Source organism: Dendrobates tinctorius, unplaced genomic scaffold, assembly GCF_039654945.1.
Source record: "Dendrobates tinctorius isolate UK_male_01 unplaced genomic scaffold, ASM3965494v1 ptg000020l, whole genome shotgun sequence".
NCBI classification, from domain to species: domain Eukaryota; kingdom Metazoa; phylum Chordata; class Amphibia; order Anura; family Dendrobatidae; genus Dendrobates; species Dendrobates tinctorius.
Window position 1 is genome coordinate 801,714 of NW_027361688.1, and position 17,148 is coordinate 818,861.

At 43.3% G+C, this 17,148-nt stretch overlaps 1 protein-coding gene across 1 annotated transcript; it reads left to right on the forward strand.

Moving 5' to 3' along the window:
• The first annotated feature begins 245 nt into the window (after positions 1-245).
• On the forward strand, positions 246-12,428 carry LOC141083212 (guanylyl cyclase inhibitory protein-like). The gene is made up of 6 exons (XM_073567376.1): positions 246-991; positions 7,668-7,800; positions 9,612-9,761; positions 10,510-10,615; positions 11,060-11,186; positions 11,854-12,428. Exons 1-6 carry the CDS (start codon positions 924-926, stop codon positions 11,894-11,896), a joined length of 627 nt encoding a protein of 208 aa, XP_073423477.1. The 5' UTR covers positions 246-923; the 3' UTR covers positions 11,897-12,428.
• Positions 12,429-17,148: the final 4,720 nt, after the last annotated feature.

The window sequence follows — 17,148 nt, forward strand, 5'->3', positions numbered from 1 at the left end:
TGTTAATGAGGACCTGTCACAAAGTCAGAAGTGGAAAGTTTTTTATCTTATTTAACCCCTTCATGAGCTTGCGATTTTCCATGTACTGTTTTCATATTTTTCCTACCCTTCTTCCCAGAGCCGTAACTTTTTTTTTATTTTTCCCTTTATATGACCGTATGAGGGCTTGATTTTTTTTTTCTTTTGTGGGATGAGTTGTACTTTTGATTGACACCATTGATTTTACCATATAGTGTACTGGAAAGTGGAAAAAAAAATTCCAAGTGCCTTGAAATAGCAAAAAAAAAAGTGGAATTCCACAATTGTTTTTTCGTTTTTATTCTTTCTATTTACCATGTTCAATATTCTATAAAACTGACCCAATTTCATTTTTTATCTTTGGCAGAACCCTACCCGTCATAAAAACCCATCATGTCATGAAGACCTCAGATGTTAGAGGACTAGGATTGGGCAGTTGTATTTCAACATGCCTGATCCCCGTGTTCTGAGAAGTAATAAAGCACTGCCAGCATTGTGCACGTGTATGAGGGTCGCGGAAGAGATCTACTGGCGGAAAGAGCTTTCAGGGGACAGATATCTCATGTTTATGGCTCAAGTACACATTGGAGCGGGAAGTCATGAACGTACCATCAAGTGAAGATGAAACTTTCCGTGAAATGAACCTGAAGTTAAGACTAAATGTCCTTCGCCCGATATTACCGGTAGCAAACTGTGGAGACGTGGGGCAGTTGTCGGAGCTCAGACTGTCCCGTGTTGTCGTTGGATTATCATACATGTAATCGCATTAGCGTCAATCCAGAGCGTCTGAGCAGATTAAATGCTTGCAATCTAATTTGGGTGATGCGCGGCCCTTAATCTGTAATCCCGTATAAACTCGGCCACAAATCGTAGGCTGAGACTAATTTCCTGATGTTTGTTCAGTGATGGGTCAAGTAGCGTCGATGCCAAGGAAGAATGGAGTGGTGGTTTTGGAGCTTCATGCATGGTATAGGTAATTTTTTTTTTCTATCTATATTGCTTAGCTGTAACCACAACCAGACGTCTGTAAAGGGGGAATCTACTCAGACCGGAGAGACATACAGGTGCTTCTCATATAATTAGAATATCCTCAAAAGGTTAATTTATTCAGTTCTTCAATACAAAAAGTGACTCTCAGCTATTCTATAGAGTCATTACACACAGAGTGATCTATTTCACGTGTTTATTTCTGTTAATGTTGATGATTATGGCTTACAGCCAATGAAAACCCAAAAGTCATTATCTTAGTACATTAGAATAGTTAACAATAAACCCCTGTAAAGGCTCCTAAGTGTTTATAAAGGTCCCTTAGTCTGTTTCAGTAGCTCCACAATCATGGGGAAGACTGCTGACCTGACAGATGTCCAGAAGGCAGTCACTGACACACTCCACAAGGAGGGGAAGCCACAAAAGGTCATTGGTAAAGAGTGCTGGATCCAAGCAGACTAATGGAAAGTGGAGTGGAAGGAAAAAGTGTGGTAGAAAAAGGTGCACAAGCAACCGGGATAACTGCAGCCTGGAAAGGATTGTTAAGAAAAGGCCAGTCAAAAATGTGGGGGCGATTCACAAGGAGTGGACTGCTGCTGGAGTCATTGCTTCACACCACACACAGACGTATCCAGGACATGGGCTACAAGTGTCACATTCCTTGTGTCAGCCACTCATGACCAATAGACAACGCCAGAAGCATCTTACCTGGGCCAAGGAGAAGAAGAACCGGACTGTTGTCAGTGGTCCAAGGTGTTGTGTTCAGATGAAAGTAAATTTTGCATTTCATTTGGAAATCGCGGTCCCAGAGTCAGGAAGAAGAGTGGAGAGGCCACAATCCAAGCTGCTGGAGGTCTAATGTGAAGTCTCAACAATCAGTGATGGTTTGGGGAGCCATGTCATCTGCTGGTGTAGGTTGACAGAGTTTTATCAAGACCAAAGTGAGCCTTAACCCCATGGAGAATCTATGGAGTATTGTAAAGAGGAAGATGAGAGACACCAGACCCAATAATGCAGTCGAACTGAAGGCTGTTATCAAAGCAACCTGGGCTTCCATAACCCCTCAGCACTGCCACAGGCTGATCGCCTCCATGCCACGCCGCATTGATGCAGTTATTGATGCAAAGGAGCCCGACCAAGTATTGCGTGCATTTACTGATCATACATTTCTATAGGCCAAAACTTCAGATTTTCCAATCATTTTTCAAGCTGGTGTTATAAAGTATTCTAATTTACTGAGATAATGACTTTTGGGTTTTCATTGGCTGTAAGCAGCAATCAACATTACCAGAAATAAACACGTGAAATAGATCACAGTACCATGCCTCCTGTCCTGTATATATACACTGCATAGTACCACCCCTCCTGTCCTGTATATATACACTGCACAGTACCACTCCTCCTGTCCTGTATATATACACTGCACAGTACCACTCCTCCTGTCCTGTATATATACACTGCATAGTACCACCCCTCCTGTCCTGTATATATACACTGCACAGTACCACTCCTCCTGTCCTGTATATATACACTGCACAGTACCACTCCTCCTGTATATATACACTGCACAGTACCACTCCTCCTGTATATATACACTGCACAGTACCACTCCTCCTGTATATATACACTGCACAGTACCACTCCTCCTGTATATATACACTGCACAGTACCACTCCTCCTGTATATATACACTGCACAGCACCACTCCTCCTGTCCTGTATATATACACTGCACAGTACCACTCCTCCTCTCCTGTATATATACACTGAACAGTACCACTCCTCCTGTATATATACACTGCATAGTACCACTCCTGTATATACACACTGCACAGTACCACTCCTCCTGTATATATACACTGCACAGTACCACTCCTCCTGTATATATACACTGCACAGTACCGCTCCTCCTGTCCTGTATATACACTGCACAGTACCACTCCTCCTGTCCTGTATATATACACTGCACAGTACCACTCCTCCTGTCCTGTATATATACACTGCACAGTACCACTCCTCCTGTCCTGTATATATACACTGCACAGTACAACTCCGCCTGTATATATACACTGCACAGTACCACTCCTCCTGTCCTGTATATATACACTGCACAGTACCACTCCTCCTGTCCTGTATATATACACTGCACAGTACCACTCCTCCTGTCCTGTATATATACACTGCACAGTACAACTCCGCCTGTATATATACACTGCACAGTACCACTCCTCCTGTATATATACACTGCACAGTACCACTCCTCCTGTATATATACACTGCACAGTACCACTCCTCCTGTATATATGCACTGCACAGTACCACTCCTCCCTTATATATACACTGCACAGTACCACTCCTCCTGTATATATACACTGCACAGTACCACTCCTCCTGTCCTGTATATATACACTGCACAGTACCACTCCTCCTGTATATATACACTGCACAGTACCACTCCTCCTGTATATATACACTGCACAGTACCGCTCCTCCTGTATATATACACTGCACAGTACCACTCCTCCTGTATATATACACTGCACAGTACCACTCCTCCTGTATATATACACTGCACAGTACCACTCCTCCTGTATATATACACTGCACAGTACAACTCCGCCTGTATATATACACTGCACAGTACCACTCCTCCTGTCCTGTATATATACACTGCACAGTACCACTCCTCCTGTCCTGTATATATACACTGCACAGTACCACTCCTCCTGTATATATACACTGCACAGTACCACTCCTCCTGTATATATACACTGCACAGTACCGCTCCTCCTGTATATATACACTGCACAGTACCACTCCTCCTGTATATATTCACTGCACAGTACCACTCCTCCTGTATATATACACTGCACAGTACCACTCCTCCTGTATATATACACTGCACAGTACCACTCCTCCCTTATATATACACTGCACAGTACCACTCCTCCTGTATATATACACTGCACAGTACCACTCCTCCTGTATATATACACTGCACAGTACCACTCCTCCCTTATATATACACTGCACAGTACCACTCCTCCCTTATATATACACTGCACAGTACCGCTCCTCCTGTCCTGTATATACACTGCACAGTACCACTCCTCCTGTCCTGTATATATACACTGCACAGTACCACTCCTCCTGTCCTGTATACACTGCACAGTACAACTCCGCCTGTATATATACACTGCACAGTACCACTCCTCCTGTATATATACACTGCACAGTACCACTCCTCCTGTATATATGCACTGCACAGTACCACTCCTCCCTTATATATACACTGCACAGTACCACTCCTCCTGTCCTGTATATATACACTGCACAGTACCACTCCTCCTGTATATATACACTGCACAGTACCACTCCTCCTGTATATATACACTGCACAGTACCGCTCCTCCTGTATATATACACTGCACAGTACCACTCCTCCTGTATATATACACTGCACAGTACCACTCCTCCTGTATATATACACTGCACAGTACCACTCCTCCTGTATATATACACTGCACAGTACAACTCCGCCTGTATATATACACTGCACAGTACCACTCCTCCTGTCCTGTATATATACACTGCACAGTACCACTCCTCCTGTCCTGTATATATACACTGCACAGTACCACTCCTCCTGTCCTGTATATATACACTGCACAGTACAACTCCGCCTGTATATATACACTGCACAGTACCACTCCTCCTGTATATATACACTGCACAGTACCACTCCTCCTGTATATATACACTGCACAGTACCACTCCTCCTGTATATATGCACTGCACAGTACCACTCCTCCCTTATATATACACTGCACAGTACCACTCCTCCTGTATATATACACTGCACAGTACCACTCCTCCTGTCCTGTATATATACACTGCACAGTACCACTCCTCCTGTATATATACACTGCACAGTACCACTCCTCCTGTATATATACACTGCACAGTACCGCTCCTCCTGTATATATACACTGCACAGTACCACTCCTCCTGTATATATTCACTGCACAGTACCACTCCTCCTGTATATATACACTGCACAGTACCACTCCTCCTGTATATATACACTGCACAGTACCACTCCTCCCTTATATATACACTGCACAGTACCACTCCTCCTGTATATATACACTGCACAGTACCACTCCTCCTGTATATATACACTGCACAGTACCACTCCTCCCTTATATATACACTGCACAGTACCGCTCCTCCTGTCCTGTATATACACTGCACAGTACCACTCCTCCTGTCCTGTATATATACACTGCACAGTACCACTCCTCCTGTCCTGTATACACTGCACAGTACAACTCCGCCTGTATATATACACTGCACAGTACCACTCCTCCTGTATATATACACTGCACAGTACCACTCCTCCTGTATATATGCACTGCACAGTACCACTCCTCCCTTATATATACACTGCACAGTACCACTCCTCCTGTATATATACACTGCACAGTACCACTCCTCCTGTCCTGTATATATACACTGCACAGTACCACTCCTCCTGTATATATACACTGCACAGTACCACTCCTCCTGTATATATACACTGCACAGTACCGCTCCTCCTGTATATATACACTGCACAGTACCACTCCTCCTGTATATATTCACTGCACAGTACCACTCCTCCTGTATATATACACTGCACAGTACCGCTCCTCCTGTATATATACACTGCACAGTACCACTCCTCCTGTATATATACACTGCACAGTACCACTCCTCCTGTATATATGCACTGCACAGTACCACTCCTCCCTTATATATACACTGCACAGTACCACTCCTCCTGTATATATACACTGCACAGTACCACTCCTCCTGTCCTGTATATATACACTGCACAGTACCACTCCTCCTGTATATATACACTGCACAGTACCACTCCTCCTGTATATATACACTGCACAGTACCGCTCCTCCTGTATATATACACTGCACAGTACCACTCCTCCTGTATATATTCACTGCACAGTACCACTCCTCCTGTATATATACACTGCACAGTACCGCTCCTCCTGTATATATACACTGCACAGTAACACTCCTCCTGTATATATTCACTGCACAGTACCACTCCTCCTGTATATATACACTGCACAGTACCACTCCTCCTGTATATATACACTGCACAGTACCACTCCTCCTGTATATATACACTGCACAGTACCGCTCCTCCTGTATATATACACTGCACAGTACCACTCCTCCTGTATATATACACTGCACAGTACCACTCCTCCTGTATATATACACTGCACAGTACCACTCCTCCTGTATATGTACACTGCACAGTACCACTCCTCCTGTATATATACACTGCACAGTACCACTCCTCCTGTATATATACACTGCACAGTACCACTCCTCCTGTATATATACACTGCACAGTACCACTCCTCCTGTATATATACACTGCACAGTACCACTCCTCCTGTATATGTACACTGCACAGTACCACTCCTCCTGTATATATACACTGCACAGTACCACTCCTCCATTATATATACACTGCACAGTACCACTCCTCCTGTATATATACACTGCACGGTACCACTCCTCCTGTACATATACACTGCACAGTATCACTCCTCCTGTCCTGTATAATGTGTGTAACTAGAGTTAGGGGTAGGGTTAGATTTTGGGTTACTGTAAGGGTTAGAGCTTAGGTTTCGGGATTTTGTTAGGGTCATGGGCTATAGTCAGGGATAGGGATAGGTTTATGGATACGGGTAGGGATAGGGCTAATGTAATAAAATACATAAATAAAAAAAATAGTATAAAAATGTAAAAGTAAAATAAAAATATCATGTATACATTTTTATTTTAACAATGTTATGTCTGATTTCAGAAAAAAACTAGGGAGAGGTAACAGTTCACGGGTTAGGGGGTGCAAACTACTTTTCTTGCTCTTGGTGCTCGCGGCCCTTGCTATGACGCCACCACCAGTGATGAATAAAATGAATTCTGCCTCTAGCCTTAGAACCTCCGAGACTTTACATTTCTATGTCACTACTGTACAAAGCTAGAAATATTACCATTGTACTCCTCACTAGCATAGACAACCTCCACTATTTTAAGACTCCCCAATACCATAGACCACCAGGGATGTTCCCGACATCCTTCTCTCAACCATGGAGTGAAGCAATAAAACCCTAGCCTTAGCTTCTTCTGAGCTCTTGTTGCCATATGAAGAGAAGGCTGGTAGTGCAATAAGAGACTGCGCTGCTGTGGTAGAATTCAAGGTATCTTTATTGCCAACGCGTTTCCTGAGCCAGAACCAGCTCACTTCATGAGATGCCCTTCATCAGAGCTGACTGGCTCAGGAAACGCGTTGGCAATAAAGATACCTTGAATTCTACCACAGCAGCGCAGTCTCTTATTTCACTACCAGCCTTGTCTTTGTACCAGGTCCTTGGACCTCGTGCAGACTGCTGCAGCTGTTTTATGTGATTATAGGTGTTGTGACTCTCACAACCCTATCAGGTGAGCCTGACACTTGCTGTGCACTCATCTACTTTCCATACAGACTTACGCATTGGAAGCGCCCTGTCTCCCCCTTTTCTTGTTGACATATGGTAAGGAAGTCCCACTTGGAGATAATATGAATTTTCCACTATTTGTTTACAGAAAATTTGTCCAGGAGTGTCCCAGTGGTCTCATCACCCTCCATGAATTTCGCAAGTGTTTCTGTGATTGTACGATGGGAAAGCAATCCTCCGAGTATGCGGAACAGATTTTCCGAGCGTTGGATGACAATGGGGTAAGAGGGATGGAATTGATAAATCTAGTTTTTCATAAAGCGGCCAAGAGAGATTTATGTTGTGCCCAAAGGAAGGGCTTCTGAGTCTACCTCACCATCGGTTCCTACTGAAGGGAAAACCATCCACTTCACTGGTCCATGCAAAGTGTTTGGGCCACTCTTACATTCATAGACAATGCCACAAGTTGCTCACTCTCTTCAGTTGCTTCCTATCTACGGATAGTACCATAAATTCTTCTCTCTAGTGGTGCTCGAGGAGCGGTCTACCTCTGCTGACCCTTGTTCTGACCCGTCTCTGGTTTCAGACTATTAAGTTATGCTAATTTCATTGTCTTGCGTTGAGGAATACTTGGGTCTGGACTACAGTTAAGCAAATATTTTGAAAATCAAATTTGTCAAATTTTCCCAGGAAATACGATTCGCCATGATTCCAATTCTCCTGAAAAGACATATATGTCTCAGAAACTCTCCTATATTCTATTTCCTCACAAAACTATTCTTCACTTCATTGCTCTTGCACACTATCTGTACAGTTTTTTCAATGATTTATGGCTTTCTCTCTCTATCTCTATGGGTAAAGTCATGAGCTGTGACGTCCTTTCACTATCCAGATTCATCACAAAATGACTGCTAGATTTTCTGCTTTGGCAGAATATGAAGGCCTGGATACAAATTATGATAATCCCTCCTGCTTGGCCACGCTATATAATGTGATGTGATAGCTTCAAGGCATTTTAGGGAAGCCCGCCCGCCAGTACTCAAGGTCGTGAAATCTTCTGCAGTGCATGAAATAGTAATAATTTTAGGTGATTTGCCCAAATCATATCACAAATTGTTTGAATTCAGCAAATTCTTGAAAGTTCATCATCAATTTGATGCACATTAAATCGAATCACTCATCTTTAGTCTCAATCTTTGGCTCAACTTTTTTTCCATGAATCAAATCATAGGATCTTCTGATTTTTAAGGGTCAATGTTCTTCTGGTAAAAGCATTTTCATGAGACACTAGAATAATAAATTTCTAAAGGTTTTTCACGTTATTAGTTGGGAGAATAAACAGGATTTGCCTGTTTGATATTTTAAAATTTGGGATTGTGGGAAAGGGGCTTAGATTTATGGTAACTTGGGTGAGGGAAGAACTCGAATACAAGGTTTGAATCCTACCTGTGATACATGAAGTTATTTCTTAAGTCTCCGCACTCCCTTGTTATCTAATATTTAGGTTTCTGCTCTGCGTGTGTTTTCAAGCTAAGATGTTGTACTTTTAGGCAGCCCCTTTCCCCCTTCACAACAAGAAGTCTCAGCACAAGTTAAGATCTTAATTGTATTAAACATTATAACTTAGGGTCCCCATAAACATTCGACATCAGTCGGCAGAACGATCATACAGCCAAATGCCATCACTCCTGATTTCCCGACACATCTGCCCGGCTTGGTGGAGCAGTACTGTGTTTTTTATGAGAGCTGCTGCCAGAGTCCTCAGGTAGTGGCTTCACTGCCGAAGAACAAAATAGGCAACATAGTTGGAGATCCAATAGACCAGACCCTTTTCTCCCCTGACTGATGGTGAGAGTCGGAAGGTACCTTACACATTAGACCATCAGCCAATCGGCAGGTTCTGGTCGGGTTTTGTCAAATATCTATGGGCCCTTGAATATTTTGACTTCCAGGCTAATTGACAATTTACTAGAGGAAATTGATCAGTGAATGAGGGGCGTCATGGCTAAATGTAGAGTTTATAAACTGCTTTGTCTTCACCTTGTTGTGATAAGTAATGTTTTGATTGATCGAGTCACTTTACTGGTTACAGGACGGAATAGTAGACTTCCGAGAATATGCCACGGCCATCAGTATGCTTGCTCATGGGACTTCAGAGGACAAACTCAAGTGGTCTTTTAAGTTATACGACAAGGACAGTGATGGAGCCATCACCCGATTGGAAATGTTGGATATCATGAAGGTTTGTGGAAATCTTTGGTCGAACAAAATTGGACTTAGATGGTTTTGAGCCTGTGACATACTTTTTTCACAGATGTATCTTAGCGCTCTGGGTCCTTATTTAACCTCCACCACCTAATATGTGTCTCCCAATGTGATAGATGGGTCTTTGGACCTTCTCAAATTTCAGAGTTGGATCCTCCAACTACTATAACTCAAGCCAAATCACTCACTGTTTATGGAATGTTTTAGTAAAAAGTTGTGGAACTTAGGTGACGTATCTATAATCTTTAGTGATTCACGAATTTGCAAAAGTTCAAATTTAACAATTTTCTCGAATTCGGACGGGAAATTCTATTGGCATCTACATTTTTCAAAGCCAAGCAAATCTGTTCTATTATGCCAAGTACAAAATTAATGTAGGGTGCAAAAAATTTTGGCAAATTATTATTCCCTTCTCCCCGGCCTTCACTTTGTCCATGAAGTTGAGTTCTTAGTTGTTCCAGGTCAGTCTTCACTCACAGGCTTCCGATGTTCTTCACACCACAGGGCCCATCGAATTTTCAATAAATGGGTGAATATTACTTTTTTTTATCCCCTTTTTGTTCCTTTTGAATCTAGTAAAATGGGGAATATCCTCTATTTTATTGGATTTGCACCGATAAAATGACAACAAATTTTGATCCTGGTGAAATTCAATGTGATTTTGACTCGTTCTGAGTGATTCGTTCATCTCTATTGTGTTACAAGTAATTATCTTTCTTCCACAGACAGTGTATAAAATGAGCGTCGCTGCTTCAATAGCAAAAGTCAATCCACCGACGGCAGAAGAATGCACGAATCGCATTTTTATTCGCCTGGACAAAGACCATAATGGTAAAGCATCATGAAAACACATTCAGTTGTGGAAAAGTTAAAGGCTATGCCCCATTACTGTCCATTTTTGCCCTCGAAATGACACTTTTTCATATACCAAAACTTAAAAATTACATGATAATAAGAATTTTAGGTCTATAATTTAGACTTGATTGATCTCTAATTATGAGTCTGTTTCCTACATCAAATCCCCTGCACTGACTCTAAGAGATATGATACATTTCTGTCTGCCTGTCACCACCGGTGGAATTGAGGAGCTCACCGCGTACTGAGTTATTATTGAGATCAATGGATAAACAGTCTACATTGAGCTCATGAGCTCCACTTAGTGGAGGCTGCGGGCAGTCAGGATTTAATAATACATCTCATCCTGCAAAAAAAATAAAACAAGTCATCGTGCAGCTATGGGGATGGAAAGGTATAAAAGTTATGTGTGTCTTTCAGCCATCATCAGTCTCCAGGAGTTTGTGGACGGCTCTCTGGACGATGAGTGGATTCGTGAGATGTTGGAGTGTGACCTCAGCACCGTGGAGATACAACGACCGCCAAAGTGCATTCGCCTGCATTCCAGGTCCTCTAGACAAAGCATGTTACCTGCCAATCACTAGCCCCGCCTTTGGCCACACCCACATCCTTTTTACAGAAATGCCTCTTTTGTGCATTTTTGCCTATTCCCTGCCCCTTTGTGGAACTCATCTGCATAGATTGGAACTGTCGGCACATTAATATTTACTTTTCCTTGTATTCGTTTTCTTTTTCATTGTTCAAATGCTGCCACTAATACACAAAAAAATCCGCCCTATCCTTTTAAAGGGGCTGTCCAACTTCCTCAAGCATTTTTATAAAAAGTAGTAAGTGTGAATTTTGGTGAAAAATATTCACCTGTGAAAATTTAAAAATTAAAAAAGAAGCTGATACAATCACCAACTGTAACTTCCATCGCTTCCGGGAGGGACCGATTACCATGAGGTCCTATTCTCAGTCACATGACCGCTGAGGTCTGTGATTGGCTAAAGCAGTCAGGTGACAGGAATGGCATGTCTTCACTGTTCCTGTCACATGACAGCTGCGGCCAATCACAAATCTAAGTGAACAGGTGACTGATCTCGCTTCCTATCCGTCCATAGAGACGTAGGATCCTGTTTTATAAATATTTTTCTACCTAATTGTGTTCTCATCATATTTCACGTTCGCTTTTCGTGAATTTGATGAATCCTTTCTCTGGTTCTGTCCTGCAGGCAACATCTCGTCAAGCAGTTGTCGAATCAGCGAGAAATTTGATCATCTAATACTTAAAGGGTTCGTCGAAACCACAGGACCGGCCATGTAAACAAAACCTGCGACTGACCGTGAACCTAAATTGCGTCTCCGTGTGCTGTACTGTTGGATCTACTATTCCCTGTTATCAGCCATTTTGGCATGGGGAGAAGCTGACTGGCAATTTCATATCCATGGCCCAGAAGTCAGGGGACCTCCCTGCCCCCACGGTCTCTTCTCCATGGCAGATATCTCCAGTGCTGGGAACCTGCAGAGACATTCACATCCTGTGTGACCGATGCCATCAGCTTCTGGTATAAAGATGGCTCCAACGGTCTCGCTAGATTTTGCAACAATGTTGATTGCCATAAACTCTCTTCCCTTAAAAATCCCCATCATGATGTATGGTAAAAAAAAAAAAACAACAAAAAAAATTTAGGTTGTGAATTTCTGATCAAATCACCTGAACTTGGCTCATTATATTGTGTAGAATAATTGATTTTCTAATACTCAAAATCCTTTCTATTGTCATGAAGTAAAATAAGTGCTGTGTGACTAAATTCTGTTTGTCTCCAACCACCACTAGGGGGAGCTCCCTGTATACAGAGATACATGATAAGATCCTGTCTGCAGCCACCACTAGGGGGAGCTCCCTGTATACAGAGATACATGATAAGATCCTGTCTGCAGCCACCACTACAGGGAGCTCCCTGTATACAGAGATACATGATAAGATCCTGTCTGCAGTCACCACTAGGGGGAGCTCCCTGTATAGAGATACATGATAAGATCCTGTCTGCAGCCACCACTAGGGGGAACTCCCTGTATACAGAGATACATGATAGGATCCTGTGTGCAGCCACCAGTAGGGGGAGCTCCCTGTATACAGAGATACATAAGATCCTGCCTGCAGCCACCACTACAGGGAGCTCCCTGTATACAGAGATACATGATAAGATCCTGTCTGCGGTCACCACTAGGGGGAGCTCCCTGTATAGAGATACATGATAAGATCCTGTCTGCAGCCACCATTAGGGGGAACTCCCTGTATACAGAGATACATGATAAGATCCTGTCTGCAGCGACCACTAGGGGGAGCTCCCTGTATACAGAGATACATGATAAGATCCTGTCCGCAGCCACCACTTGGGGGAGCTCCCTGTATACAGAGATACATGATAAGATTCTGTCTGCAGCCAACACTAGGGGGAGCTCCTTGTATACAGAGATACATGATAAGATCCTGTGTGCAGCCACCACTAGGGGGAGCTCCCTGTATACTGAGATACATGAAAAGATCCTGTCTGCAGCCACCACTAGGCGGATCTCCCTGTATACAGAGATACATGATAAGATTCTGTCTGCAGTCACCACTAGGGGGAGCTCCCTGTATACTGAGATAAATGAAAAGATCCTGTCTGCAGCCACCACTAGGGGAAGCTCCCTGTATGCAGAGATACATGATAAGATCCTGTCTGCAGTCACCACTAGGGAGAGCTCCCTGTATACAGAGATACATGATAAGATCCTATCTGCAGTCACCACTAGGGGGAGCCCCCTGTATACAGAGATACATGATAAGATCCTGTCTGCAGACACCACTAGGGGGAGCTCCCTGTATACAGAGATACATGATAAGATCCTGTCTGCAGCCACCACTAGGGGGAGCTCCCTGTATACAGAGATACATGATAAGATCCTGCCTGCAGCCACCACTACAGGGAACTCCCTGTATACAGAGATACATGATAAGATCCTGTCTGCAGACACCACTAGGGGGAGCTCCCTGTATACAGAGATACATGATAAGATCCTGTCTGCAGACACCACTAGGGGGAGCTCCCTGTATACAGAGATACATGATAAGATCCTGTCTGCAGACACCACTAGGGGGAGCTCCCTGTATACAGAGATACATGATAAGATCCTGTCTGCAGACACCACTAGGGGGAGCTCCCTGTATACAGAGATACATGATAAGATCCTGTCTGCAGCCACCACTACAGGGAACTCCCTGTATACAGAGATACATGATAAGATCCTGTCCGCAGCCATCACTAGGGGGAGCTCCCTGTATACAGAGATATATGATAAGATTCTGTCTGCAGCCAACACTAGGGGGAGCTCCTTGTATACAGAGATACATGATAGGATCCTGTGTGCAGCCACCACTAGGGGGAGCTTCCTGTATACAGAGATACATGATAAGATCCTGTGTGCAGCCACCACTAGGGGGAGGTCCCTGTATACAGTGATACTTGATAAGATCTTATCTGCAGCCACCACTAGGGGGAGCTCCCTGTATACTGAGATACATGAAAAGATCCTGTCTGCAGTCACCACTAGGGGGAGCTCCGTGTATACTGAGATAAATGAAAAGATCCTGTCTGCAGTCACCACTAGGGGGAGCTCCGTGTATACTGAGATAAATGAAAAGATCCTGTCTGCAGCCACCACTAGGGGGAGCTCTCTGTATACAAACCTGATGAGTTAATTGATTGGCTGTAGAGCTGCAGACAGCAATACACACTGAGAGAAGCGTTCAGTTCGTCCTTCTTCATTTCCAGATTTAGGATCAGAGGAGAGACTGTCTCGGTGTCTCGCTTTGTATCAGAGCGGATCATTTAAAAATCTGATTATATGAGATAGGAAGTCAGAATAGAGAGGAAACGTTATTGAATATTTAATTGAAGTATATTAGAAAAGGAGATTAGATTATTACATTAAATAGAGTTTAAGATGAAATTCACATTTGGTTACAGACCACCCATTTAGGTTTAGCCAACTGGTTCAGCCTTCCACGGTAGTGCAAGTTTCTCATGTGGGAAAATTAATTGCCCACCCCTGGTGTAGCAGATTTCTGCCGCTGTGAGGGTCCCATCACATAAAGGAGACTGTTGTCCTCATACATAAAACAGAGAGGAGGAGTTTATCACCACACAAAAATCAGGCTAAAGGAGAGGAGCTTAGCAGTAGACAAATAGGCCAGATGGGAGGAGCTTATAAGTAGAGAAACAGAGAGAGGATGAGCTCATCACTTCACAAAACAGAGGGAGGAGTTAATCACTATAGAATATCCCAAAGAGGAGGAACTAAATAATAAAGATTGGTACAAAGGGAAGGAGCTTACCACTATAGAACATTCCCATTTTGGAGGAGCTTATCATTATAGAACTTATCAGTGGGGAGGAGCTTATAATTTCAGAACATCCCAGATGGGAGGAGCTTATCACTACAGAAAAACCCAGATGGGAGGAGCATATCATTACAGACCATCCTAGAGGGGAGGAGCATATAACTGCAGAAGAGTGCAGAGGGGAGGAGCTCATCACTGCAGAGTATCCCAGTAGGGAGGAGCGTATCGCTACAGAACATCCTAGAGGGGAGGAGCACAAAACTGCAGAAGAGTGCAGAGGGGAGGAGCTTATCACTACAGAGTATCCCAGTGGGGAGGAGCTTATCACTACAGATCATCCCAGAGGGGAGGAGCTTATCACTGCAGAGCATCCCAGAGGGAAGGAGCTTATCACTACAGAATAATCTAAATGGGAGGAGCATATCACTAAAGAACATACCAGATGGGAGGAGCTTATCACTACAGAACACCCCCGAGGAATGCTGGATATTACTGAGATAATAAGTGAATATTTGCTCCTCAACATTGAAATTCCAATCCTAAGAAGAAGCTGTAAGGTTCTGCAGATTGATGAAATAGCATGTGAATATTTTATTAATCGCTTGTGGCATTTGGGGTGAGGCTTAAAAGCCAGATTGAAAATTTCTTTTAGCAATATGAAAAGTCAAAAATCTGATCATGTCTGTGGGATGATCTTGTGATGTCTCCTGGTTGTCAACGTATCATTTATCACCACTGGTCGCAAATTGAGAGGCACAGAACTCTTACGCTGAGCCACCTTGGTTTATGGCATTTAAGCATTTGTGCGACATTGTGTGTCCCAGAGGTCGGGAGAACATTGATGATCTGGAATGACAAGAAGAGGTGAAGCTCTGGAGAGATGGATCATCAGATTAGAAGAATGGCGCACAGTGATCCATTTTGTGCTGCAAGTAACGTTAGTCACGTACCAAACCTAAGGCGTCTAATAGTTTCTACACAAAGCATAAGAAGTCGTCAGCACGACACTGGGCTCCGAGCCAGACAACCGGTTACTGATGTCCACTGACCACCCAACAAGACGTCGAAGGAGGCTAGAATAGAGGTCTGTCCTCATCAGCGATGAGTTCCAAGATGGCTGGAGATTGGTCTGTAGACCACGTGGGCAACACCATGAAGACACCTTCTCGAGACCAGTACTGTTCTGCCCCTTTTGGTTTAGTCCCAATAAAATTAAGAACGTCAGCAAATAAGCAAGAGCCAATGGAAAAAAGAAAAATTTGTGGGTCTGAAAATCAAAAATTACAAGGTTGATATCCATGCAAAATGGAGATCCACGGAGACTTGTAAGTCTACAGACGAAGATTTTTCTCGCCCCTGTTTCACCCATTCAGGGGTGAAAATCTTCCACTCTTCTGGATCCTTCGAGACAAAATCAGCAGGAGAGGAAAACTGTCCCTCAGTTGTGGTTATTGTAAACAAGATCCGACGTGCCTCTTGTTATTGTTGTGTTTGGCGCTCGGAGACATTTCTGGGGCGTTGACGCCTCGGGTGGGTCAGGATTTTAATATCACATCTTGGTTTCCCATCTGGGATCTTGGTCCTTTCGCTTTTCTGTGGCAACAAACATGTTTTGTTTTTCTCGTCTGTTCTGTGTCTTGGGTCACAAAAACAAAGGACAGAAAGCGCCAATCCCATGTGCTTCTGTCCAAACTGAACAAAATGGACCGAACGAAGCAGAGGAGCAAATTTAAAACAACATTGGGATATACATGTATATTGCACCCAGTGTCAAGCAGCTGCCGCAAAAGCAAATGTAATTTTAGGGATTGTTAGCAAAATATCAATATGAGAAACAGGTCTGGCAGGTTCTAGCAAAGGAACGTTGAAGCTCGTTTACACGGGAGATAATCGAATGAATGAGAGCTTGGAGGATAATGCAAAAATGGAGAAAAAATAATGAAACTTGTTTATCGACTGATCATCACAACTTTCGTGCAGTCTAAGTAAGCAATGTCTGGAAACTATGCAATCTGTATGGAGACCAATCATTATTATACTTGTTCTCTGCAGCTGACACTAGATGGCACCACACTATATAGATTATTGCTTTTATATTCCCTGCAGTGGACCATAGATGGCACTGCACTCAGATTTACCT